Genomic DNA, 25,556 nt, shown 5'->3' on the forward strand with positions numbered 1-25,556 from the left:
GGAGCCGCGGGCGGCTCGCTGGGCGCGCTGAGCTGTTCGCTCTTCAGTGCGCCCCGAACCGTTTTATACTGCTGTCTGGGGTGCTGGGGACCGGTTGTCCTCCAGACAAGAGTAAAACTGAGTGGTTAAAACTTCTCGTACGCAACCCTTGCTGAAGGTACCCTCTTCTGTCGTAGGTTTCCTCAGCTTTCTTCAAGCTTCCTTTGCGGTTCCGGGGAGCCCTGTAAGCTCTCCTGGTTATTGCTGTTGAAAGGTAGCAGCGCGTGTCCTTTCAAAGTTACAGGAGCTGTTAGAGAAGGTTACTGGTGTGTTTTGCTGCTCCTGGCTTTGGAAACTTGTGTCGCTCAGGGTCAAAATATTTGTGATGCAGCATTGTTTTCTGGGTACAAAATAGTACGTAAATGTATTTCCTGCAGGGTTCTTCGGAAGATCCATTCATAGAAACTCTGCTCTTGTCAACAACATTAATTTGGGGGTTTTAATTTTTTTTTTTTCTTAAAAACTTTAAAGGGGGTCATGTGATAGTATTTTGCAATGCCCTCCCCATCTCTGTGGCAAGGTTGAACCTCCCTCTAATGTCACCTTACAGTTGAAGCCTTAACGCTGGTCTTTTTATTCTGAACAGTGAAATTAGTTGATGTATTTCAGCTGTGAGCAATGATTTGCAAGGATTCGGGTGGCCTCCTGTTCTGTGTTAGTCAGCAAACTGCAGCAGGAAAAGGCTCTTTTAAGAGCTTTTGCGCACTGTCCCGGTTCAGGAGAATCAGTGGCAGTGGTAGTATTTGTTTATCTGATTTTAGATTGTTCTCCTGAGAAACAAGGAGGAGAAAATGATCTGATTTATACTTTTTATGTACTCTGATAATTTTTTAGTCCACCGTTTCAGTCAAGTTTGGCAGGGATGTAGGAGCCTCAAAGACGTTGTGTTACGAGCTGTGAGAAGTGAGTGGCTGGAGGAGAGGGCCTGAAGTTCGCGGCCCTTTGAGCGAGAGCAGAAGTTGGGCACTGTATCTTCTGCTGAGGAGCTGCTCTCTGGTCGGTCAGCGTTCCCCGCGGACCCCCTACGTGCTTGCTCTTGGTGGTGTGAAGGATGCCTGGAGCCAGACTTACTGCCCAGGAAGCAGCTCAGGCCTTGCAGAGCAAAGGTGCAGGAATTTGAAAAGACAGAAGAAAATGCAGAATTTACCTGTATTATGATATGCCTTTTAACTGTATATGTCTTATTGCTCATGTGCTATACAAACAATATTAAAATAATGTCAAGTTTCATTGTAAAAAATATTTGGGAAATTCTTTGTTTATGAGATGAGGTTTAGAATGTTTTTTGAAACCATCCTGAGAAAGATTGGTCTAAGAGACTGTAGCATGAGCTCACAGATCTTGCATTTCTTCCTTCTCCACCAGCCTCACTAAAATAAACAGACTTGAAGAAATAAGAAATATAGCAACTTTCTGTTCATGTTCCCCTTTCAGCCTCTGGGAAAGACACGCCTGAAACCAAGACACGGCTAGTTTAAGATGAAATACTGGACTTGCTCTTGGTTATACCCATCTTAGAGGAGCGTTATGTTTTTGTGTGCCAGTGCAGTACAGAGAAGGTTGTCAGGCTCCTGTGGTGGACCTGATGGGTGGAACAAACAGAAAAATATGCCTATTAGTGTGATGAAATTAATTTATGTCCCAAAGCAGGTGGTACAGAAGGTAGTGTTGTCTGGTGGTTTTCTGTAAGGATGCTTATTACCCAGTTGGCAAGGGGGCAAAAATACACTCGTCACTTCTCAGGAAATATCTTTTCTTCCAAGTGTCTATTATATCTGGAGATAGTGACCTGATTTTTGGATTGAATTTCTTATTGAACATTGGTTTTAAGTGAAAATTGTTATCAGTGCCAGAGGGCTGGGTAGCATATTAGTGGCTTATTGGCTGAAGTGCTGTGATAGGACAGCTGGCTGTCTTCTAGTGGATATGTTTTATTGCAGGGACTATGTCAAAGCAGGCTGTGGTTATGTTCCTGAGATGTCTGCTTTTGAGAAAGTCAATGTAAACATTTCAGATAATACGGGAGTGGCTTTTTGAAGATAATATCTTTATAGATAGCATTGCAAGTATGTGTTTTATGATATTATTCAGCACAGAAAATTAAGCAACACATGGTAAGAACTTCTCCTGTATTTAAGGAAAACAAAGGTTTTGGTATAAAGGCTCAAAAATAGTTGGATATTTCCTTTTTCCTCCCACCTCCCCCAACCCCCCGAACGTGGCACTCTGTGCTGGCCAGGGGCAGGAATGTGTGTGTCTTAGTGTTCCTCCCACCCCAGTCATTTCACTCCCTATCCCCAACTACTTCACTCAGGCTGTAATGGCACATGTTCTCAAAATAACTATTCCTGTTTCTATGTTTCCTTAGGAGATGCCATCTTTTCTTCCTTTGTTAGTTTTAAGTCACAGGAATTAAATTGTAAACAAAATTACAGTTACTCTTCTGAGATCCTACTGATGTAGGAGGATAAAAATCAGAGAAAAGATGATAATAGGGGAGGGATGAGGGAGAGGAATGTGTATTTCCGTAAATAAGGGGTTGTGTGAGCACCAGGATCAGTAATGCCCAGTTTTTGATTGTTTCAGGTCCCTTACTACCGTCTGTGTAAGTTTATCCAATACCCAAACTGAAATAAAAGATTCTCTTTAAATTTGTGTTGCTTGTAACATCTCTCACATCTCTAATCCCCTTTAGGGTCTGAGTTCGTGCTTCTGTGGACTAGTCTACCTGCATGACAATACAAAACACTAACCAGAATGATAACATTATTTTAAAGTGGATGTTTGCTTGTGTTAGGTAAATGACTGGAAAATTGCCTTTATTTTTTTCATTGCTATAAAGACGTACTAACTTTCAGAACTTCCATAAGTCAGTAGGAACTTTTTTCCAAATACGGTGTGTGGAAGTGTCAATAGTGTGGTTTTTTTTCTAGGGTAGACTTGAAAAATAATGGTTTTATAAATGGTGGTAGCAACGTATAAATTTGGCTCTTTCACACTGATTGGCCGTAAATTAAGCCCTCTACACTGTTTCACAGAGTAGTTTCTATGGGACTTTTTTAGCATAAAAATGTATCTCTGCTATTTAAGACACTGTTTCTGTCGCTGTTCTTGGGTAAAAATATTCTTTTTTTTATTGAAACATCTCTTTCAATGTTTTCTTCTCAGGTACAATTGAAATGTTTAGTTAAACATCATTGCATGGCTTAGTGTATTTCCCTTGAATTTTTCTTCTGGTTTCAAAAATCGCTCTGTCATGACACAGTATCTTTTATGAATAATGGTGCAATAGGAACAACAGCTACTCTCTGCTGTGGGGTTGTTATTCTTACTATTTTCAGAGTGTGATTTGCCTGACAACTTTGTTTGTTTAAGGCTGGAAATTATAAAGTCAGTCTGTAGGTAGTCTCTGTGAACAATCTTTGGCGATTTAAGTTGGCCACCACCATTCACATTACACTTAGAAATAATGGGAGCTTACCCATTGCTGCTATTGAATATGCTGCGAGCTGCTTGGAAAATGGTGAGAACAATTAAGTTGAATTAAGGGGCTGGATTTTCAATTTTTTTATACTGAATAATCTTAAGGATGATAACCTTGCTTTGAAAGTAGCACCAGTTTGGTGCAGTTGCCAAACCCAAATTGTTTTACAGATTTGTGGATTGTGTTGATCCTGAACTTTGATATTTGCTGGGGTGGCTTGTTAGACCGTGTATGTGCTCACACTTGTTTTTGAGTGTACTGATGACTAAATCGTGCATCAGAAGACTGGGTGCCGGCTGGTGGTCGGATTAATAACGTGCACTTCAGAGCCTGTGCTGTGGCACTTCACTCCTGGATGCATGTGTAAAAGCTGGGCTGTTTTCAGGCTTACAGTATTTTACACATATTTCAACTGTGTCGTTGAAGGAACTGTTGTTTAAATCCTGAACTGGAAAATGGCAATGTTTTGTGCTTTGGCGTATGAGTTAGGAATACTATTGCTAGCAGGTGGAGGAGGGTGTGGAGGGGTGCTGCTGATGTACGTTGCTGTTACCCTTTTCTCTGTTGAGCTGTGGACAAATGTATGGTAGACGTGATACAGCTACACACAGACTTTGGTTTAGATTAATTATGAAATTTGTTAGGTTACCAAGTGCAATCCTTAATCCTTTTCTTTAAAAAATATAAATTAAGAAAAAACATGTTTTTCATTTAACTCCCTCAATCAAAAATGAGATAATAAAGGAGAGTAGTGGGGTTTCTTAGTTATGGCACTGTCTTGGTTTGCACAGTTCTGTACAGCTAGATTAATACAAGCTTAGTAGAAATTTGCATTTAGAGACATTCAAAAGTGAATGCTTACAGACTTCTTGGGGAATTTACAACAGCTGTTGTTCCTTAGATTTCATGTGAAATTTGAGGTGTTAAAATTATTTTAGCAATTGTTCTAATTGGAGGGTTTTTTTAGTAACAGTATGTTTCCATGCTGATGTTCCTTTGAAAAAAATGAAAGAAAATATCTGCTAGGCTTTTATTTAGCATTTAAAGCTCTAATCTGAAAAAGTGTGGCTTTTTTGTTTGTTTGTTTGTTTTTTTGAAGGTAAGTAAAAAATCTATGTAGTTTCTGGGGTGAGGCTAGTAATAAAAGTTTATCATTAACCAGGGTATGACTGCAAAGTTGTCTTTTCATCTCCTTTAATTTTTTAGGTACTCGAGATAAAGAAAACCCCTCAGGATTGAGAGAACTTTGTATAAATAACATAAAGCCAAGTGACTTTGGAAGTTCATTAAATTAAGGGAGGATTTATAACTACTTAAAAGATTGCAATAAGATTTGGTTGTTAACAGAAAAATAAAAGGAAAGCTGGTGTGGTAAGGACATGGTTATTGTCCCCTCTAAATTTTTTTCGTACAAGGAAGACTAATGTGAGCTTGGCAATAAACTCAGATTCTTATTAAATGGTACCCGAGTAGGTTTTTTCCCTAAATTTTAAGCTTAAGTAGTAAGGCGAGTAAGGGTGGCTTGCAGTCATTTAATGAGCCAACTGTTTCGTATCTTATATCAAAGAAATGTCATGTGTACCCTCATGAATGTCTTGCTATTTCCTATATGTTGCTGTAAAAGCTGTAAAGTGTTAGTCAGAAGCATTAGACAATGGATCACCTATCCTTGTTTGGGGAATGAGTTAGATTATACATGTTTTTGGAAAGCCACTATGTATCTGATGGCTGATAATGTTTGCCAGCTTGCCTTAGATTTTAATGCTCAGAGTTTTGAATTCACCAGGTGGCTGTTTTCAACAGTAATAATCTGAGAGCTATTTATCAGTAAATACAAAAATATTAGTCAATACCTGCAATACAATCCAACCTTGCTGTTTAATTTCCTTGAATGCTTATAAATACTTCTTCAGTCAATGTGATGTGCCAAAAGTCAGTATTTTATCTTAGTATCTTAAATGGTGCTTGAAAATTTCACTGTTATTTTCCATTTGAAAAACAGAAGAATGAGCCTTATCCTGCTACAAGTTAAACATATATCTAGTAGTAATCCAAGTCACTGTCTTAGGCTTCCTGCCAACTTTTAGTAAATCCTCTCGAGAAGCAGTCCTTCTTGTCATGGTCTCTGTGATGATCGTTTTTTGGTGAAGTGGGTGGGAGAAGCTGTGGGGAGAGCCGAAGCGAGAGAGCAGTCAAGGAGCGTGTGACTCAGATGTGCTTGCCGGGGTGCTGCCTGTCTGGAGATGCTTTCCCCACAACCCGGCGTGACGTAGAGGGGAGAGAGACTGCTGGAAAGGGTGTCGTCACCAGCCAGAGATCGGTTTAGCAGGCAAAGACATCGCCCGCCTCTCCTCTGCCCAGAGGAGTAGGGTGAAGCATTCATGGTCAGTGCTGCTTTCCACTTCTCCTCACCATGAACACATGCACGGTGAAGGAGTAGAGCAATGGTGTTTTCTTAATGTATGCAAAAAATAAGGAATTTGGTAGTGATATGCCCAAGAAAGCTATGTCTCTGAGCATAGGAATTATTTGGTGTGTGGCTTATTCGTTATGTTTTGGATTTTTTCTTTTTTAAGTGAAATGGGCAGTGGTATGACAACTTGTATGCAGAATTGCAAGAAAATCTTACTTTCCAAGTGAATATCTACTCTTAGGGTGCTAAATGGGAATACTGTTGTTGGCCTCTTAAGTTTAGAAATTGTTTTCCTATATATCTTGCGAAGGAATATAAGGAACAAAACAGTTCATTAGGAAAAGGATGTAGCTGTGAGAATGCGTACCTTACATCAGAATAACAGATGAGTCATGACTGAAATGTCACATTTATAGAAAAGAAGAATTTACTTTTTTGATTAGGCAGTTCCTTTCTCCTCCTTTCACGATTTAAAGGCAAAGTTTCCTTTTTGTTTAGATTTTAATGACCTCATTCCTTCATATGAAATCCTTGTAAATGAAAGCCTTGTTTTCTCCTAGAGTTGTATTTAACAGAACGCATTCACAGAGAGGAATAATTGCACTGAGCTTGCAAATTCAAGGCCAGTAGTTTGTAGGAAACAAATATAATGTAAGAGAGTTTCCATGCACTAATTGTTTCCGTAGTACAAGCAACCAAACAAAGCCTTACTACTGAAAAGGTATTATTTAAAAAAACAAAACCAAACAAAACCGACAACCATTGTCCAAGGCTAAAGTCATTCTTTCTTCTGTAGTTGTGTGATATTATTGGGTCTTCTTGTTGCAATCAGCTTTGTTGTCTTGATTAATGAATGGGTTTCTTGAGAGGTGAAACTTCAATGACAAGACGTGTTGTTAATAATTCTTGCCCTTTATCCTCTTAATTCTGGATGGAATCATCTATCTTTTCTTGACCAAATCAGTTACAATAAAGAGCAAACAGATGAAGTTAAAGTGTGTTATGCAAGTGTCAGGTTTAGAAAACACAGATTTTTTTTTTTTTTTTTTTTGTCTTAAAGAAACTTATTTCAAATTTTAGATTTAAGTTAAGGCTTGGGGAAGTGATGCATGTTTGGGTTTCCATTCTTTTTTAAAATTAATTGGAAATATGATGTTTTCTGAATTGACCTGCTTGTCAGATAAATTTAAGAACTGGATTTGCAATTTGCATACAGAAATCATCGCTGGTGTTTGTCTTTTGCAACTGCACCTGCTTGTTTTGATGATACAGAAGCCATTTAGATGGCTAAGACACATACCATCTTTTTTTCCTTTTTTTTTAAAAAAACAAAACAAAACAAATGAACCTGAGCCACACTGCAAACTTTCATAAATTAAGTGGAAATGGAAATCTCCCTATTGTACTTGCAAGGATGGAATCACAATTTAGTATAGAATATTTAATGAAATCAATAAAATTGTTTGGTATTGCATTTATTTCATTCTCTAATACTAAACTGGCATGAAGACAACAATTTTCAGCTTTCTGATGTTGTGTAATAACTCTGTTTGTTCCTCTGTTCAGATATTGTGGATGGAAGTGACCTGAAGCAATTTTTTGAGAACAATTATTCTCAAATTTATTTTATATTCTATGAAAACTTCGTAACACTGGAAAATAGCTTGAAACAAAAAGGTAAGTTTTAGAGTTTTGCCAGCATTTGAGTCAGTTTTCCCTAACTGTTCTCAAAAGCATTCTGTTAGAGCTTATCTAATAATTATATAATCCACAATTATCTATATTTGCATTAATAGTTTCATGCATTATTAATTAGTATTAGTATTTTAATTTTATGGTATCAGAAGAGACGAGCATGGAAAATTGCTCTCTGAAATGTCATAAGTAACTGAAAAGAACTGTAAATACTTTCTTATGGCTGAGTGTCATTTCAGCACAAAAGTCAGGTCGTGTGCATTTATATTCGTATCCTCTCATCTTGTTTTGAACTCTTGAAGGCGTTCATCCTAGAATATGTCTGTTCAACTGAAACATTGTCAGAGATCCACAGAAAAAAATTCAGTGTTGAAGATATGTCAGTAGGAATAGCTGTTTGCTTGGAGATGAGCACAACAGCAATGCTTTGCAGATCTGGGACTCTAGATGTCCCTCATTCATAATCAAGAGAGAGAGCCACTGAAGTTTGGAAACATCTTGCTCTTTTGATATTAGATAAAGGTGAAGAAAAATAAAGCGAGTGCAACATCTTTGACTTCAGTTGAATAACAGCAGTGTAATTTTGCCGTCTGTCTCACACTGTATATTTATGGCAAATGATATTGTTTTCTGTCTTGCAGGGAATAAATCACAAAGGGAGGAGCTGGACTCCATTCTCTTTCTTTTTGAAGTAAGTTTTCTATACCATGAAACTAATTTTTATTTTAAATCTCATTGTCATTATATGCTTACTTACACCTTTACAATGAGGGGTGAAACCAGGTATCAATCAAAATGACAGTATGCATCCATGACTGTACAAAGTGAAAGGCAGAAAAGAACTAGGGTGTGCATTAAGTTTTCAGGTACAACAACAATAAAAAATTTATTATGCAATGGCAATGTTGGTTGAATGAATATCCAGAGTTAAGAGATTTTATCAAAATGACTTGACAATCATACAGTAATATATCTGTCCTAAGGAACAGAGGATCAACTCTTTGAAAATGTCCTGTTGTTTTTCAGTAGAATTTGGGAGCAAGTGGTCAGTAGTTGTATAGCCTCTGTTAGGCTAAAGCTGTCAAAATAGTCTTTTTTCTTTTTCTCTTTTTTTTTAAATTAAATATGTTCTTCTCTATTTTATGGGCGGCTTGTTCAAAACAACAGTACTTTTTCCCTATGCTTTGTCAGTATGAAGTTCAGTGTTTATTTTGAATGTGTCACAGCAGGAGTTTGGACTCTACTCCTTTCAGATGGCGGCATCTATTATGATTGCAGTATTTGGTCTTGCAGCACAAGGAAAATAAAAGGATAAGAGTTGTCAACTACTGCATATCAGTTTGATCTGAGTGTGTGAAATGTTAATTTGTTTTGTTGTTGTTGGTTTTTTTTAAAATTCAGTGCAGCATCTTTTATTTCCAGAAGCATATCCTTCCCAGCACTGGCGATCATAGCATTTGCAGTGTCTAGGGAGGAAATATTAGCTAGTTAACTTTTGCATAATCAAATTAGGATGTCTTTGATTTAAAGAAGAATAGACTGTGATAGATCATTTTCCAAGGGACCTCTTTAATTAGAGTTACTACCTACATATATTTGGATGTGAGAAAATATCACTGGATTAGATGAAAGCCTAACATATAAAAAAGTTTTTATAATGCACACCAGAAGTCTTAGCATAAGCTCTACCTGTCTCTGAAGTCAGACATCAGTGGTGCCTTTAGTTGTTTGTTTTTTTTTTTTTAACAATTTGTTAGGTAAATAATTTGCCTGATTTCTTTCTTAAGGGTAAATACACACATCTTCTGTTGATTTCTCTTTGTAATCCGACTACTAACTTCTCACTTGAATATTGCATCGTAGAAATGCTGTCTTTGTTTATATTGTGGGTTATTTTTTGGTAGGGATGGTAGGAAAAAAAACAACTTTCAATGGGGCTCTAGAAATTGAAATTAAAATGAAGGTTAAATGTTCTCAACTCTTATCCCTTTTTCTAAAAATGGAAAAAAAAACCAACCCAAACCAAAAACCTCAGAAGTATATGGCTTCATCTTTTTGCATTAATGTATAGTTTGTAGTTAGCATAATATTTATATTGACAATAAGAATGACACTGTTTAACCTAACATGCTTGTAATACGAAAAATGGCCATGAAAATGTGACGTGAAATCCTGGATTTTTGTGGCCTCATCTTCTGACTTTTATGATGTAGCAAGTTCATCTCCCTTTTCTTCTCCCTCCTTTTGCTCCTTTAACTACAAGATTGCATTTCCAGACTGAAATCTGAAAATCAAATTGTGTTTTCTGCTACTTATGATATTAATAAAAGAGTCTGCTTTAGGATTTTGCATGAGGCCGTGTCAAAGAACATGAGCTCAAATCTGCTAGGACCGTATTTGGGGCAGGAGAAATTCTTCTTCCTCCTCTCTCCTCACCCCCAGTGAGAAGATATCAACCACATTTACTGAGCAAGGCTGTGCAATTTAATTGGAGCTCATTAATGCACTTACTCTGTGGTCTTGAATAAGTAATTAAATTTCTGTGGCTATGTCATTGAATGGAAAATAGCTAATGCTTACTCACCTGCTTAAAGTGAATAAATAAGTATTCCTGTGTCTTGAAAATGGGTGGCTAAAAACCGCCTGTTTAATGCCGCTTAAAAACATCAAGAGAACATACCGTATGAAGAAGAAAAAAATACATAGTTACATATGAACAAAGTGCCGGTCGAGGAGACTTATATTACAGCCTTTGAGGAAGAAGAAATCGTTTAAGATATTTGTCTGGAATTTGGAGCGATCCGCTTCATGCTGTTTATCTTCTGGAAGTAAGTTTGCAATCCATCTGTAACTCTTAACATTTGATAACTTAATGCATTGTAGGAAAACAGCTTTTTAGAGGGCCTTTTAACGCACAGAACAAGAATACATCAGTCTGAACACAGGACAAGAAAAAATATAAATGCCAAGTAATTAAACATTCATATTGTAAGCCATAGGAATCAAAACTAATTGATTGTTAAGCTTGCCATATTTAATCTGATGTCAGTGTGAGCCAGAGGTTTCCTAGAGTTTTCTTCTAATTAGCTAAATAGGTGATTACTTAGGATTAACAAATCCTGAATCCAAGTGCTGAGGGTTAACAGTTTAAAAATCAATAAAAATATTTATGAAAGGCATTGACTTCTGCTTTTTCTGGTGTAGTTTGGTGGCTGTTTTGCTGTTCTTGAGTGACACCTAGTGTGTATATTAAGCAAAAGTAACAAATGCCTTTTCCACAAATGCTCTGAAAACTGAGTCGACTCAGTTACAATTTATTGAAGTCTTAATTTTATGTGTCAGCTACATAGCTTGGCCACTCAACAATAACATCAAACAACATATTAATCAGGGAAGAAATATTAATCAAAAGGGAGTAATATGAAAGGTTAACAGTTCATTTCATAAAGTGCTTATTTACAATTAGTATTACAAAGTTCTTAGACCTGATTTTATATTCTCTAAGGTGCTTTGGCCTTGTCTTTTTCCAAATAGATAGTCATTAAATGATCATCTGTATTATTTTTCCCTGTTTCAGCTAAAAGGCCAAAATGATGTCAAAAACAAATTTGCTTTTTCTCTGGTAAGGCTTAGTTATCTCCAGATTTGTAGTATTTTCAGAACATGTTAATATTGTTTCTTATATCACTGTTCTCTATGATTTGGGGGCATTGTTTGTTAGAGCTGTCAGCTGAGCACTGTGTATCACAGAACTCAGAAAAGGTGTATACTACATTTATGTAAGTTTTCTAGGTCCCATAAGAGTATTATGCCATCATTTGATTGTGAAAGCTTGGATTTTTTTAATAATAAAGTATTTTTTTCTTGTAGCATCAGATACTGATTCCTCTGACACTGCATTTCATCGCATCTGTAGTGAAATAAGAGCAGACTGATGGTTTTGATATAATGCATAGATCAATTTCTTTCCATTCCCTGTAATTATGCTTTATTAGTTAAGAACAGCCACATCTCTTATGCTGGTGCAGTCATAAAATTCATTACACTGATTTAACACTTTCACTGTATGAAATACTTTATTCTTAGAATTTTTCTAATGTCGTAAAGCTTCCCAAAGTCACTTAGAGTAGCCGCTGTTGTAGCTAGAAGTTTTTCAGATGCTGTCAGTGTAGTTCAGGTTTCACTGCAGTTTTGTAGATAGCCGAGAAGATGGGTTAGGTACTCCCACCTCCCGCAGATGATACGTATGCTGAAAGCTTCTCAGTATGGATGTTTTCATTTGTTTATTTTTTTACCAGTACACACTAATATAATGTAAAGTGCCCTTGTGTTTTACAGGTCCTTATTTATAAAAGCATACTGTGTTTTTCATATAGTTTGTACAAAGAGGTTTGTTTATGCTGTACTCTCTTAATCTCTGTAAGTCCATGCTTTGTATAGAACATCTTGTTTCTTGAACTTGGTGAAAATGTGAGCAGTGTGACTCCCTGGATCTGGACACAGTAAGCACAATTATTTTTAAAAATCTCAGAATTATAACTCTAGAAAGGTATCTAATGTAACGCATACTAGCCTTGCTGAGATTATGCTTCTAGACCCTTTTATCTGTCAAGCCTAGCCTTCCCCCGTATGCCTCTTGCCTTGCTGAAATGAGGAGAGGCTAGCTGTGGTTATAAACAGGAATAGACAGAGCCGTCTGTTTTCCTTAGAAGTTCAGCAGCAAAATTTTAATGTATCATTCCTAGGTCTGAGTTGGAGTATCCTGAGTATGTACACAGCAGGTGGATTTAAATATTACGTGGATGTAAAATAGAATATAAATGTGCTAATAGCCTCTGCAGTATTTGTATTATACACACTCAAACTCAGGGTGTGCTTTGGCTTTTGTGTAACACTAAGTGTTTTTCCAGAGATGATAATCAATAAACTGTTAGAACTTGCCCAACTATACTTTGAGCTCTTTATTTTGTAGCAGTAACTACTGGTTTTAATACAGTATTGTTGTCCTTAGAAGCACATCTAAATATAAACTACGAATGGCCACATACTCAGAAGATTAAGATGTGGTATAAATCCATTGAAACGTGGATTGGTCTGCTATCAGAATGTGAATGTAGTGATTACAGAAGCAGCTGTATAGCCTAAATTTATTGCTGCAGATGTGCACAAGTTACTTGTTCTGCAAATGCTAATGGTAATTCAGTATAGGTTTATAATTGGCTATAGTCTGTTAGCAACTCTTTTCAAAAGTAGATTACAGACCATACGCAGTAAATACACTGCATCTGTCAGAGGAACACCTGCTGTGGTGGTGGATGACCAGATAGCTCTATGTACTGACGCAGCTTAGGAATATAAGCTGCTTTTTTAGTACTGCCTGGTAATGCACATAAATATAATTTTAAAAATGTGTAACTTTGGTTCATTCTGGACTAAGATTGCTGTGGATATTTTAAATATCAAATTCTTCCACCACATTGTAGGTCTACTTTATATAGACTACTGTGTGAATTAGCAATATTGGTTAAGCAGCTTAAAACAAATCTCAAAGCCAGTGGTGATTTTTAGCAGGTCATTTTCAATTTCATAAAAACCCACATCAGTCCACCTCTCAGCAGTTTTTGATTCATAACTCTTTTAGAAGACTTTAGTGCTGTGTTGCTATTTTTGAATGTGCAAAAGGATATTCTTTTGTATCTGTAGCATTTTCTTAGGGTGGTTTGCTTATCTTAGGATGTTGCTCCTAATTACTTGCTATGTTTTGAATAAAACTGAGTAAAATTGAATTCTGCAGAAATAAATTGTGTATTGAAACTGGCCAATGTGAAAAGTACGTGTAAAATTCTTTACAAGGAATAATCAAGCCAAGTTATTGTTGAGTTCTTATTGCCACACGTCCTGGTTTCTCATTTCTTGGGGTTATCTCCTTTATTTAACTTTGTTTTTATTATTTGCATTTTCCTCATGTCTGTACAGCTCAGTGGCTTAATTCCTCCATCTGCAGGTTATCTTACACTTGAAATCAAATTACCATTAAGAGTCACAGCTTTAAATTCGGGTTCTAGGTCCTGTTACAGCTTTTCAGTTGGTTCCCTGCACCCTCTGTGATTATTGGTTCCACTGTTTAACCTCAAGTCTGTCACACAGACTTGGTTGGCTGATTCTCAAGCTCAATAGAGTGAAAAGGGCTTATTTGTTTATAACAATAAAATTGCTTATAGCCCTTCTTTCCTACACATAGAAAATTACTTTTTGAACCATCTACAGTTTGTTCTGCCGTAATTCTGATGGGTTCATCTACTATTGCTCTTAAAATAACACTGATGTTATTCTTACAGCATTCTGTTGTAAATTCTAACGATATATTGCATATGTTCAACTTCAGAGATCTTGCTGTTTAATGTTATGCCTAGGGCAAGAATAAGTATCTTGCGTGCTTTGGGCAGACATTTTCCCTCAACGAGTAACTGTAAATAATTTATTGGTGCAATAAATAGAGTATCCCTTTATTTAGATTGAAGTGCTGCAGGCATACTAACTTCATTGGGCTCTTGGCTTCACCTAAATCGGTGAATAACAGCTGGAAAATTTCTAAATTACTGCAGATTTTAGTAGTTCAACACTCTGAAACTCTTGTGGAGATACCACCAAGCAGTACTTGAACATAGAGGCATAGGAGAGCTGTTCTACATTTGACTTGGCTTAAAGTAGATCCACCTGCCATTGACTAACAGAAACTTCTTATCATGTACAAGTTGCATAGAAAAAGCTATTTTTTTCTCAGAATTCGTTGTCCTGGAATGAACATTATTCTGAACTTGTCATTGACATTTGTTTTTGTTGTTGTTTAGTAAGAGACTCTGCATAGCATGTTACAGAACAGCTTCTTGTAGCTGGAAGGCAGAACAATGCTTATCATCTCACTTTTGTGTAAGTTAAGCTGGAAAACATTCAGGCTGTAGGGATCTTCAGTGTAAGATTTGGTAACAGCCTTAGCTTTCTCTATATTCTACAACGGGGTAGTGCAGCACACAATAACAGGCACACAGCTAGCAATCATGATATGATTCAACAAAGTTGGTGAAAATAAAAGACTTTTTAAAAGAAATTGCAGTATTGGTTAAATCAGAGTGAATCTGTTGAAATACAAACCTTGGTATTTTTTATTTTACTTTGATAAAATAGAGAGATATATCTTTCAAAAAGCAGCATCCTGTGTAAACTAAGATTTAAACGTAACATTATTCCTAGTCATGCAGGAAGTCCAGAAGAAAAAGAACTATGGATAATCAGTTAAAAGAACTGACAGATACCCTGATGTGTTGATCAGTAGTAATACCTAATTTCTATTTCAAGTGTGCTGTAATGGATTACCATATAGATGCAGCAAAGCACTAAGCATTAAATAGATCTATGTGTTTTCTGAAAAAGGAATATTATTTCGCACTGTGGGGTTTCTTAAAATATTTCTTATTAGTGTACTGTGAAACTAGAAACAAGATGTCAATAGCCAGTTTGGATTCACAGCGGTATTGCTAAAAGTCTAGGCTGGAGTGGAAGAAACTATAATTTGTTTTATAGGAATAAAAACACCAGGGGTTGGGAGAGTGTAGAAAATATTCTTGGAAATGCTAAGTTGAAAGGACTGGAGCTTGTTCGTGACTTATGCGATCTTATGTCACACTGTAACACCATCTTAATCTCGGGACTGTAATGCACATGTGCGAAAATTGCTAGTTAAAAGGCATTCTAGCTGTAACTTCGAATTAACTTCTAGCATTTGGAAGTTTTTATTTAATAGTGTAGACTTTTAACCATGATAACTTATTTTTGCATTGCAGGAGCAAATGTGGACTCTGAATTTAGTTTATTTATATTCATTCTAATCTGCTAGCATCACAGCTACCTACTGAAGATATGAAAGCTTTGCAGCAATCTAATTTGCTTTTTTTAAAATGACTTCTGTTTACTGTTTGGTAGTACTATGGAGGTGATTAATCACATCTTTGCATTTTTTCGAAGTGCATGCATGTATTTTTCTTTTTCCTGGTTTTGAGATGCTGAAAAGGAGAATGGCAGGAGAAATTACTTAAGTGTCTCAATTTTTGCTATATGAAAAGATTTTGGAATATGGAAGCTTTCTTCAGACAGGAACTTCTGTCCTCTTGCTATTTATTTCAACCCTTAAATTGTTTTGATTCAGTCACCTGACAAGGGTGTTTGATTCTGTGTTTTTTAAAGAAAAAAAACTGTAAGTGAGTTCTTTTCTTCCCCAACCCTCCCAGCTTCATGCAATTTAAAGTTTAAGCTTGCTTTTCCTGGTGGTTGTAGTACTCTGCAACAGCATTTGTTTTCCAGGCTTTCTCTGGGCATAACCTAAAATTCACTTACATGTGGATGCGAGAGTTGTTATTAAGTTCTTTTTCAAAATGGGTCTTTATTATGCAGCTTTGCCACCTTATCAGCTTACGCAGCTTACACCTTACCATAGTTCACTTTCTGAAAGTGAACTTTGTGTTCGAGTTTAGGTGAAATTATGTAGCATATAAGATACTGCCTTTACTGCGTGCCATCGTGCCTCTGGCCTTTCCCAAATAACGGTTAACGTGCTTTGCATCTTGCAGAGAGGGCATAGTAAAACCCAGCTTCCTTCAATGCGCTATTGTGTTTTGAAACAACCAGCAAGTGGTGGTTGTTTATTTTGATCCTGAATCAGTTGGGATGTGTAAACTGTAAAATTACTACAAGAACACTGCTGAAGCTCTTGGGAAATATGTATTGTTTCTTTTGGCGACTAAGGAAAATTTATTTGTACATCATCAGATTACTTTCACAAACTTTCATTCATAACACATGAGTATGCCATGCCTGGTGTTTAAGTATACATCAGACATTTAGTGAAGTAGACATATATTTTTCTAAATATAATTTTTGTTTTGTAATAAAGAATGAAATATACTAAAATATGCATTTTCGACAAATTTCTAGTAAAACATACTGATACAGAAGTGGTACTTGATTTTGGAGAAGTTTAATACAATTGGTTCTCAAAAGCTAGTGTTTTGAAACAAATGAGAGAGAATTTACATCCAAAGACAAGCTGAAGGTATCTTGTTAGTGCGGCCTGTAAAAGGAAATCGATTTTGCTCTAATGATCTACTCTACTTCTTCTAATGACTTAAACAATGGAAACAAAATATGTGTGGTTTTGTCTGGTTTTCCATAATAAACATGAAGATGTTTGAGGGTTCCTCCCTGCAGTCTATTCCGATACTTGAATCCAGACTATTTTTTGTTGCCAGTTTGTCTTAGGGTTTTGTTTAATGGAGCCTCTCCTCGTGCGCTTTGGGCGTGCGGTGTGTGATCGGTCTAATGTGTGCCTGGATACAGACCAAACTCTGCATGCAGAGTGCCACCACTCTTGCAGTGACTTGAACTATTCATGATTTAGGTTAGAAGCTCCTTTCTGCCCTCTGCCAAGTAAGGTGAAGATTAATGTCAGAAATAGTCATGAAGAGTGGTGGGCTGCTAGTATTTTAATATTTAGATGGATAATGATAATTCTTTGTCTGTGGATCCTGCAATCTGATTGGCAGAAACGTGGTCCTTAACTAACAGGTAAAGCCCAAATGTGAATCATGGCCTCATTTTTAGCCAGTCAGATCCTTCATCCCAAGCGCATTCCTCCTGCCCATGGATGGGGAGCTAGACCTCTGGCCACCAGCCTCCTGCTCCTTCAATCCCTGCTGCCACGGTGTCCTGGGGAGGGAGCTCTGGGTGTAACGCTAAAACAAAATACGAGAATATAGAAGGGATGTGCCCGATTTATATTTTTATTCTAGGTAAACTTTTAGAAATGCCAAATACTATTTGGGGAGCATGTGCTATGGTAAAGATGTGAAGGAAGACCAGTCTGTTTGTGTGACCTGAGGTCTAGTTCCCTAAGTCTATGAACTTGTCGTGACTTCCATTTTCTGCCATGGAGAAAGGAATGTTCCATTTTCAGAAAGACTATTTTGAGTGCTGTATGTAATTTCTGAAGCACTTTGTTGTCAAAAATAAAAAAAGTCTGTTTTATTCCATCCTCCGAGCATACTGTTTTTAACAGCAATAATGATTCATGTGTTGGCCGTCTCTGAAGGGTTGCCTAAAATGCCAATTCTTGCTTTCTTGGCTGTGATGCTTTACTTCCTCTTGTGAGCTTTTATGTGCAAAAGACCAACAAATGGGTCACCATTGCTTAAATGACTTGTCATTCATTTTGCATCCTGCATGTAGAATTTCTGAAAACTTAGTGGTGCTTTGTTGTGCAGAAGTTTGTTCCAGTGATTTTGTTTGATAATTACAAGGAACTCTGACTGTTAGTAATTTATAATATTGTTTAATTTAATTTTAGTTCCAAAAGTAGATGTTGAAAATAGTTTCCCATTTAAATATATCTTCTTAATTTCATATTTCAATGGCTGAAAAGTTGTAAGATGCAGGCACATTTTTCTGTGAAATTTACGTGAAACCATGTTTGTTCTCTCCCTTTTTTTGAGAGGCTGAGCGGCAATAAGTTGGCTGACCTGTACTACTAATACACCTACTTGCTGAGCCTTAGTCTATACTGCTAATAGTTTAAAAAAGAGAAAAAAAAAAAAGAAAAAAGAAAAAGGCGTCTTGGAGCCTGTTAACTTAAAGTCCTTTTAAAAGCCATATCTACCCAAGCAAGACCCCCAAATAGTTTTGATTTATCCAGATTATTTCATAGCGTTACCACTAACTAAACTGACAAAGGACAACATTTGGTAGCCCCAACTGTTCTTTGCAACTAAGATTATAAGACTCCATTCAGGAAAGCATTTAAGCATATGCTTAAGTTGCTTTGCTTTGTTGGTGCCCTGTAGTGTAACAAAACTAAGGGGGAGTGGGTTTGACCACAGACTCTTCCATTTTTTGATCTGCCTCTGTTAGGATCAGTCCAAAACTACAGAGGCAGACCACTACATATTCCACATAAGTGCTTTATTAACTGCATGTGCTGTGAATTAAATTAGTCTAGCTTTGTGTAATTTGGCTCGATTTCACTTACCAACTGAAAACACAGGTAAACCATCTCACAGTAAAAATAACTGCACCGCTGTTCATCTCTGCCTTAGCTGGGAGATCCAACCCCATTAGTTGATGAAAAGACAGACCTAAGCCACAGAAGCTCAAAATCTGGACTGTATCAATCTAACAGTAGTCATTACCAGTCACTTCAGAAAAATGTAACCCAAAGTGAGCTTCTTAGAAATCTGTCACCTCTTCATTAGAAATCAGTTTATATTCTGAAATACTAGGGTTTTGCAAGACAGTGGGAAAGGGAAAGCGGTTCATGACAGTGTCATGCTATTTATTCAGGACCGTTCCAGGTATCTTTCTCCATAACGAGAGTAGAGTAATGGGCAGGAGTCCTTACTATGATAGGTATTTGCTTTCTATTGTGTTCTCTATGTATACATTACCATTTCATTTATGTCTTGTGTATTAGTTTCTCTGTATCCTCTGAATTAGCCAGTTTATTACGGAAAATTTGACTATTTAGTTTTGTTTCCTGCAGAAAATATTGCAGCTACTACCTGAGAGGATTTTTTATCGATGGCATTTTCGCAGTATAGGTAAGAAGGAATGGTTTAAAAACATTCTAGTACAAATAAAATCAATGTTTTCTTTAGTCACTGCCCTGGTTCTGCAAGTCCTGTTAACTACAGAATTCCTTAGTATTGCCCATACACAAATAGTACTTGCATACGAGACTTGCAGCTGAAAATTCGCGAAGCATATGGAAAATCTCTTCACCTGCTATAACAGCTCTGTGTGTTCCTTGTTTTGTGTGGTTTTGGTTGCCTGCTTCATTTTTATTTTGCACGAATGCTTGTTAAATTTTTATATTCTTGGATTTACCTGGCTCCTCTTCCCTTTCTTCTTTTTCATGTGCTAGAAGTTGTCAAGATGATGGGGGTTATAAACCAACACACCTTTTTCTAATTAGGTCTCCCTTTGTATTCACAGACTAATGCCAAAAATGTAAGATTGAGAAGGGTTGTGGAATCTGTATGTGACTCTTGCAAATTTGCATTATGATAGTCTTTTGCAAGTGATCATATACGAGATGCCCATACAAATACATACATATTGCTCTTTGCCTAATGATAGATACTGTGTTGAACTCGACCCTTGCCTCCTCCTGGAAATTTATTCTGTAAAACTTATGTTGTGAATAGGTGGCTGTTTGGTAGTTGAGCACAGGCTGTGCTAAACTAAATGCAAACCGTTGGACTGCTGCAGTGAACAGGAGCTTAATTTCTTCTCTGATATTCCTGTATTCTCTGTGCAGTTTAGTTCATTAATATTTGTGAAACACTCAGTTGTCACACTATTTGTGGGAATTAAATGAGGAATTTCTGGTTTAGAGCTTTGGTAGCGAAGGAAAGAGATTAAGGACAAAAATACAGACTTTTTAGTAGCTCTTTTTGATCATTTTTTCCTTTAATGAGTGGTCCACAATTTTACTGGCCTTCATAAGTGGAATTATGAATACACGGTGTTTCTGCAAGTTTGGCCCCAGCTGTCTTTCACTGATTCCCATATAATGGAGAATTTGCCAAGCATCACGTTAGAATACAACATTGCCCATGACAGACACAAGATACCTATGGGTGGCATTCACTTGGTCAAACAGAGAGACTATCTCCTATGGTATTTACTGTACATATTCTGGCTTCTGGAGCAAGGGAAGGAATAGGAGGAGTCCGGCAGAGAGGAGTCTTGGAGTTAGTAAAGCTCTGCTCTTTTTTTTTTTCCTTAGTCTCCTGTCCGTTCTGCATGCTTTGTGGTGCAGGTGTTCTGCAGAAAAAGGCTTCATAAACACGGAACTGAAGATTGTATTGCAACACATGCATAAAAAAGAACAAAATAAAGTTGCCAACTTAGTTAAGGCACGCGCTTGGAGTGCTTGGCTTAAAGGACTTAATGTTCTTCCCCTATAGTTGTTTTCTCTTAAGCATAAAGCTAATAGATATCTAACAGGCTTGGTTTAGTCACTCATGAACTTTGGAAGTCTAAATAAGAAAAGCAGGATTAATTTTTCTGAGCAACTATCATGTTTTTTAGAAGTTTTCATATAGTTCGTATAGGACTTCCAACTAGATTTTAAAATTAGATTAGAACATTAATGCTATGGGGGAAGAAAAAAGTTTTATTGTCTTTAGTTTGAAGATAGTTAACTTTGTAATGATTTAAATACTCCCTGTGGCCTACAGTGCTTATACAGGGAATGTTTTGACCTTGTGATCATGTACCGGAGCCAGAAAGCAAAATTTATTCCTCTCCTCATTTGACCAGATTGAATAAAGCTAGAATCAAATGGGCGCAGAAATACTGAAAGGTGAAATGCATTTACTTTGATAGTCAAAGCACCTGGAAATCCAATGAAGTAGTTTAACTTGATAATTTCCTCTGAATTAAACATCTTTGATTCATCACTACTTTGAAAAGTGATCACTGCTTCTGAATGCTACCAGAGTGGTCGCAATGTTTTGTTTTGCTGTTTGTTAAAGTAAATTTCATGCTGCTTTGGCGGGGGGTTATATTTCTTCTAAGTAGTACTTTTCTGTTGTGGTTTGGTTTGGTTTCCAGCACTATTTAATCAGCTACCGTGTTTTTTATCAGGAAAATGAATTTGCTGTTGCAGAAGAAATAATGAGTGGAAGTTAAAGGTCAAGGAAAGGGCCGTTGTCACATTTCCAGTTAGCGCTGACAAAAATAAAAGGAGACATCTGCTTGACCACTTTTCTACCATTTCATCTGAACTAGTCCAGAACAAATTGGTTTTAGTCAGTTGTTTTATAGCTAATATATTCTTTATGCTTTTCTTGAATAGTCATATTTGGATAATTTTTAGCTGTGTCCAATAAGCAAGCTACAAAATTTGGCAGTGCAATTATTTACAGCTGTACCTTGTGATTTGATTTTTGCTTAATGTTCACATGCATTAATATATATTTGCTATATATGTTAATAATTTCATTTAAAACTGTGAAGTGGTGAGATCTTGAGGGAAGGATCACGTTTAAGGAATGTACATAATTCACAAATCCAGGAGAAATAACAGCTGAGTGCTACATCATGTTATTTTTTTCAGAATTGGATTAAAAATTTTTTTTAACTGAAGCATTTGATGTATAATCTCTTTCTGATTTTTTAGGTCAGACATTTGAAGTTAAGGGCAGCTAGCCTGGTATTTCTAAAAGCAGAATCGAAATATTTTGCAATTTTAGTAGTTGAGTTTTGTAGACATGAATGTAGTATAGATTGCTAGCATCTTTTTCTTATCATTATTGTCAGTATTAGTGTATTTAAATGCATTAATCCTACAAGTTGGACTTTTTGATTTTTCCAAATCTAGTAAGTCAAAATTGCCCCTAGATATCTTATTTTTAAGGAAAATAATTTGAGAAATTGTCATCTGGCTAAAACCAAGGTACCTCACTGTAAAGATACATTATATTTAATCTTATAACACGGATGATGATGATGATTGTAATTAGATTCACTTTGGTTTTTTTCACCCCATAGTTTTCTTTTTCTTAAACATCAGTGCAGTAGCCACATAATAAATGGCATTAAACTAGCCTTTTCTGTAGTATTTTTTAAAAAAAAATTCTGGTGGAAAGTGACCATCTTAGTATCTGATACGTGCCTATTTAATTTTTCTAATCCAGGGTCTGTTCTGAAGAAACTTTTGCACACTGGAAATTCTCTCAAGGTATTTCTCTTTGATGTATTCGTATTTCTTTTCACTTTAATTCTTATGAAGCATATTACTTTACAATTTTCCAATGGCAGTGTTTTTCAGATTGTTAGGCTTTGTAATTTTACTTATTCACCTTTTAATCATAAATTTTATTATTGTAATCCTAGATTATTTTAATATTTATCATCTTCAGTCATTTTGCTGTTCTAATGACCTTTGTAAAGTTACCTGGAGAAGGTATCAATATATTTTACTTAATACTTCATTTTTTCATATCTCTCTAGCATTGATTATACTGTAATTAAACATATTGTTTTCTTGTTTGCCAAAGAGTTTTAAATCCATTTTTCTTTTTCTAAATGTATTGCTAAAATTAAAATTATATCTTGTTAATAAAAAAAAGGTAAATAAACTTAGTAAACTTACTGAATACTCTACCTTGGGTGGTTTTGTTGCATCTTATTTTTCACGAGGATCTTCTGATCCCAGCGATGTTGAGGACAATAGCTTGCTCTGACCTCCGTGGGGCCAAGATTTCAGACTTAGTAGGGCACAAAGTCTTGGCAGCTCCCCGGTTGTGCGTTACGCTTACTGTTATACTTCCAGAGCCCCTTTTAAGATTGAGTCTTGAGACTAGCCAAGATGCATTTGGCCCAGGAACTGCAGGAGCGGAACTAGAACTTTATGGCCTCTGATTGAAGTTGGAGTGGTAATGCTGTCTCTTTGGGGTACCACCACCTTGGGTACAGCTTGCTCCCACCCTTCTCTGCTCATGATTAAATTAATAATGTGATTACTCTTGATATGACAGAAAGACTCACTAGCACATAGCTGGGATGAAAGTACTTGTCCTGCATTTTCTTCATTATTTAACTGTGTTACTGTACTTACAAATTTGTTTTAATATTTTTTTCTACAAAATCATCCCCTTGTAGATAAGATGTGAAGGAATCCGACTGTTTCTTCTCTGGCTTCAAGCGCTTCAGACTAACTGTGCAGAAGAGCAGATATTAATATTTGCATGCCTTGTGCCTGGCTTTCCACCCATTATGTCCTCACGAGGTCCCTGTACACTAGATAACCTTATTAGTCCTCCTAATTTGCCAGACGGTGAGTAAATGAACAGAATTTCCATTAGGGGAAGGGGAATTTCCCCCTTCCACTGAGGTTATGGAGCTGCAGGTTTCTTGTGGGGAAGATGTCACATGGATGATACTATTCAATACGTTCAGAGATGTATTTAATTTGTCAGGCTATTTTATGTGTTGCAGCTGTATAGCTTTCTGATCTTGTCATTCTGAGTTCAGAATGGTTGGGTTTTGTTATTTTTTGTTTTGTTTTTATTTTAATTGAGATGCAGTTCTATGAATATGTTACTGCAAAATAAATAGGTGTGTAGATTTACTGCTTATTGGTTAATCTGCAGTGACTGCTTGTGTTAACCCTTCCAAACTGCAGTAAATCAGAGGTTGGTGCCATCTTGATTATGTGCGGTAGGACTTTGACTTTGTACAACTTATTATAGCATTAGTGATTATTTTCAAATTAATCTTTTTTTAAAAAATATCTTTTATTTAACTATTTTCAGGTTTTCTATGTTTAAAACATTTTCTTTTTATTGTAGCTAAGATTTTTCCAGAAGAAATAATCCCACTTTTGCCAGCTGTCTCTGGAGAGAAAATTGCTGAAGACCAAACCTGCTACTTTCTTCAGCTACTGTTGAAATATATGGTAATTCAGGTGCGGAGGATATATGTTTTAATTATTCATATTTGGAGGAATGTACTTGTGGTAGAAAATCAAGTCTACAGTGTATCTATACAGAGCTGATTTTGCCCCTCTGCAGGAAGAAGCTGTCTTCTGCACTTTCTTATCCTTGTTTTTAAAAGGAGAATCATCCCAAAGGTATTTCCTTGTGCCATTTTTGGTGAAAATAAGAAGTTTTTCATACTTGTGATAAGAATTAATGAATGTTATCCAAACTTGCAGGATAACTGACTTTTTTTATGTGCTTGTGGTCGCATTTAGAAAATTGATATGGGGTAAAGATGCAATTTGTTCTCTTTGGACACATAGATAGCTGAGAGGACATGTAAAGGAGCACTGGAGAAAGAGATAAAAAAGGAGAGATGGCTTCTGAGATTTTTTTAAAAGGATGCAAGTAACATGTAAATAAAAAATTTTAATTAGAACAGATTAATCTGAACAGGGAAGAAATTAAGATAATGTATATATTTTAAAAGTACAAGTTAAACAACATTTTAAATAAAATGGAAACTGTATAGACAACGAACATTAAAGAACTCAGTATTAAAAAAAAAGATAAAAGGTAATGAAATGCTTTGAGATACTTTTTTTTTTTTTTTTTTAATACCACAAGGCAAGACCAAAATGATATTTGGAAAGGATTTTGTCATCTTGAGTAAATGCTTTATTTTGAAAAGTGGCTGTACGAAATTATCAACTTCCTACACGGCACTCTTTGTTTTACATATCAGAGTCTCACAACACTTCAGTTAAAAAAATATTTTCACTGTTCTTTTTATACTCTTATTATGTGTTTGGGATCTAAAAAACTGACTACACTATAAATCCAATCGTGTTGTGGTTCATCAACATTCATTTATTTGTATTGCTTGGTAGGGGGGAGCACAGTTGGGCACTAACCTTCTTGCTACAGACAAGAGGTGAGATTGAAATAATCTGATCCAAGTGCAGAATGATCGCTGAGAGCCAGAATGTAGAGCAAATCTACATCTTCAAGAAAATTTATGTCTGGGACTGGGTAGAATTTAGTATTAGTTAGTTTATTTACATAACAAATAAAATGATACAGAAACTCAGTAGCCTTGTTTCCAAGCTCTACGTGTGTGTATTGCAAAAGTAGGACATTGCAAGTTCCACAGTTTTTAAAGATTTGGAAAAAGATCTAGTACAGATTAAAGTAAGAAAATGTGCTTAAAAGAAAATAAATAAATAACTATCTCACGTGACTGATGTAAACAAGTCAGTTTTTCTTTAACTTAATAAATTATCATCTTGGATATAGATTCAGTGAACTTGTCATCTGCTATATGCAGTTGGACAGGCTTTTCCAACAGCTTTTACTGCAAAAAAAGAATTTAAGAATCCTGTAGGCTTTTGAA

General features: G+C 36.2%; 1 protein-coding gene across 1 annotated transcript in view; it reads left to right on the forward strand.

Annotated features, from left to right (window-relative positions):
- Positions 1-7,502: 7,502 nt before the first annotated feature.
- Positions 7,503-25,556, forward strand: part of RALGAPA2 (Ral GTPase activating protein, alpha subunit 2 (catalytic)) — a gene marked incomplete at both ends in the record, with an annotated part of 61,463 nt that continues 43,409 nt past the window's right edge. The window contains 6 exon segments of the mRNA XM_009577503.1: positions 7,503-7,613; positions 8,273-8,322; positions 19,216-19,273; positions 22,379-22,422; positions 23,346-23,520; positions 24,035-24,150. Of these exon segments, the coding sequence (XP_009575798.1) occupies positions 7,503-7,613; positions 8,273-8,322; positions 19,216-19,273; positions 22,379-22,422; positions 23,346-23,520; positions 24,035-24,150 (554 nt within the window).

This window comes from Fulmarus glacialis, unplaced genomic scaffold, assembly GCF_000690835.1.
Source record: "Fulmarus glacialis isolate BGI_N327 unplaced genomic scaffold, ASM69083v1 scaffold15765, whole genome shotgun sequence".
Classification (NCBI taxonomy): Eukaryota; Metazoa; Chordata; class Aves; order Procellariiformes; family Procellariidae; genus Fulmarus; species Fulmarus glacialis.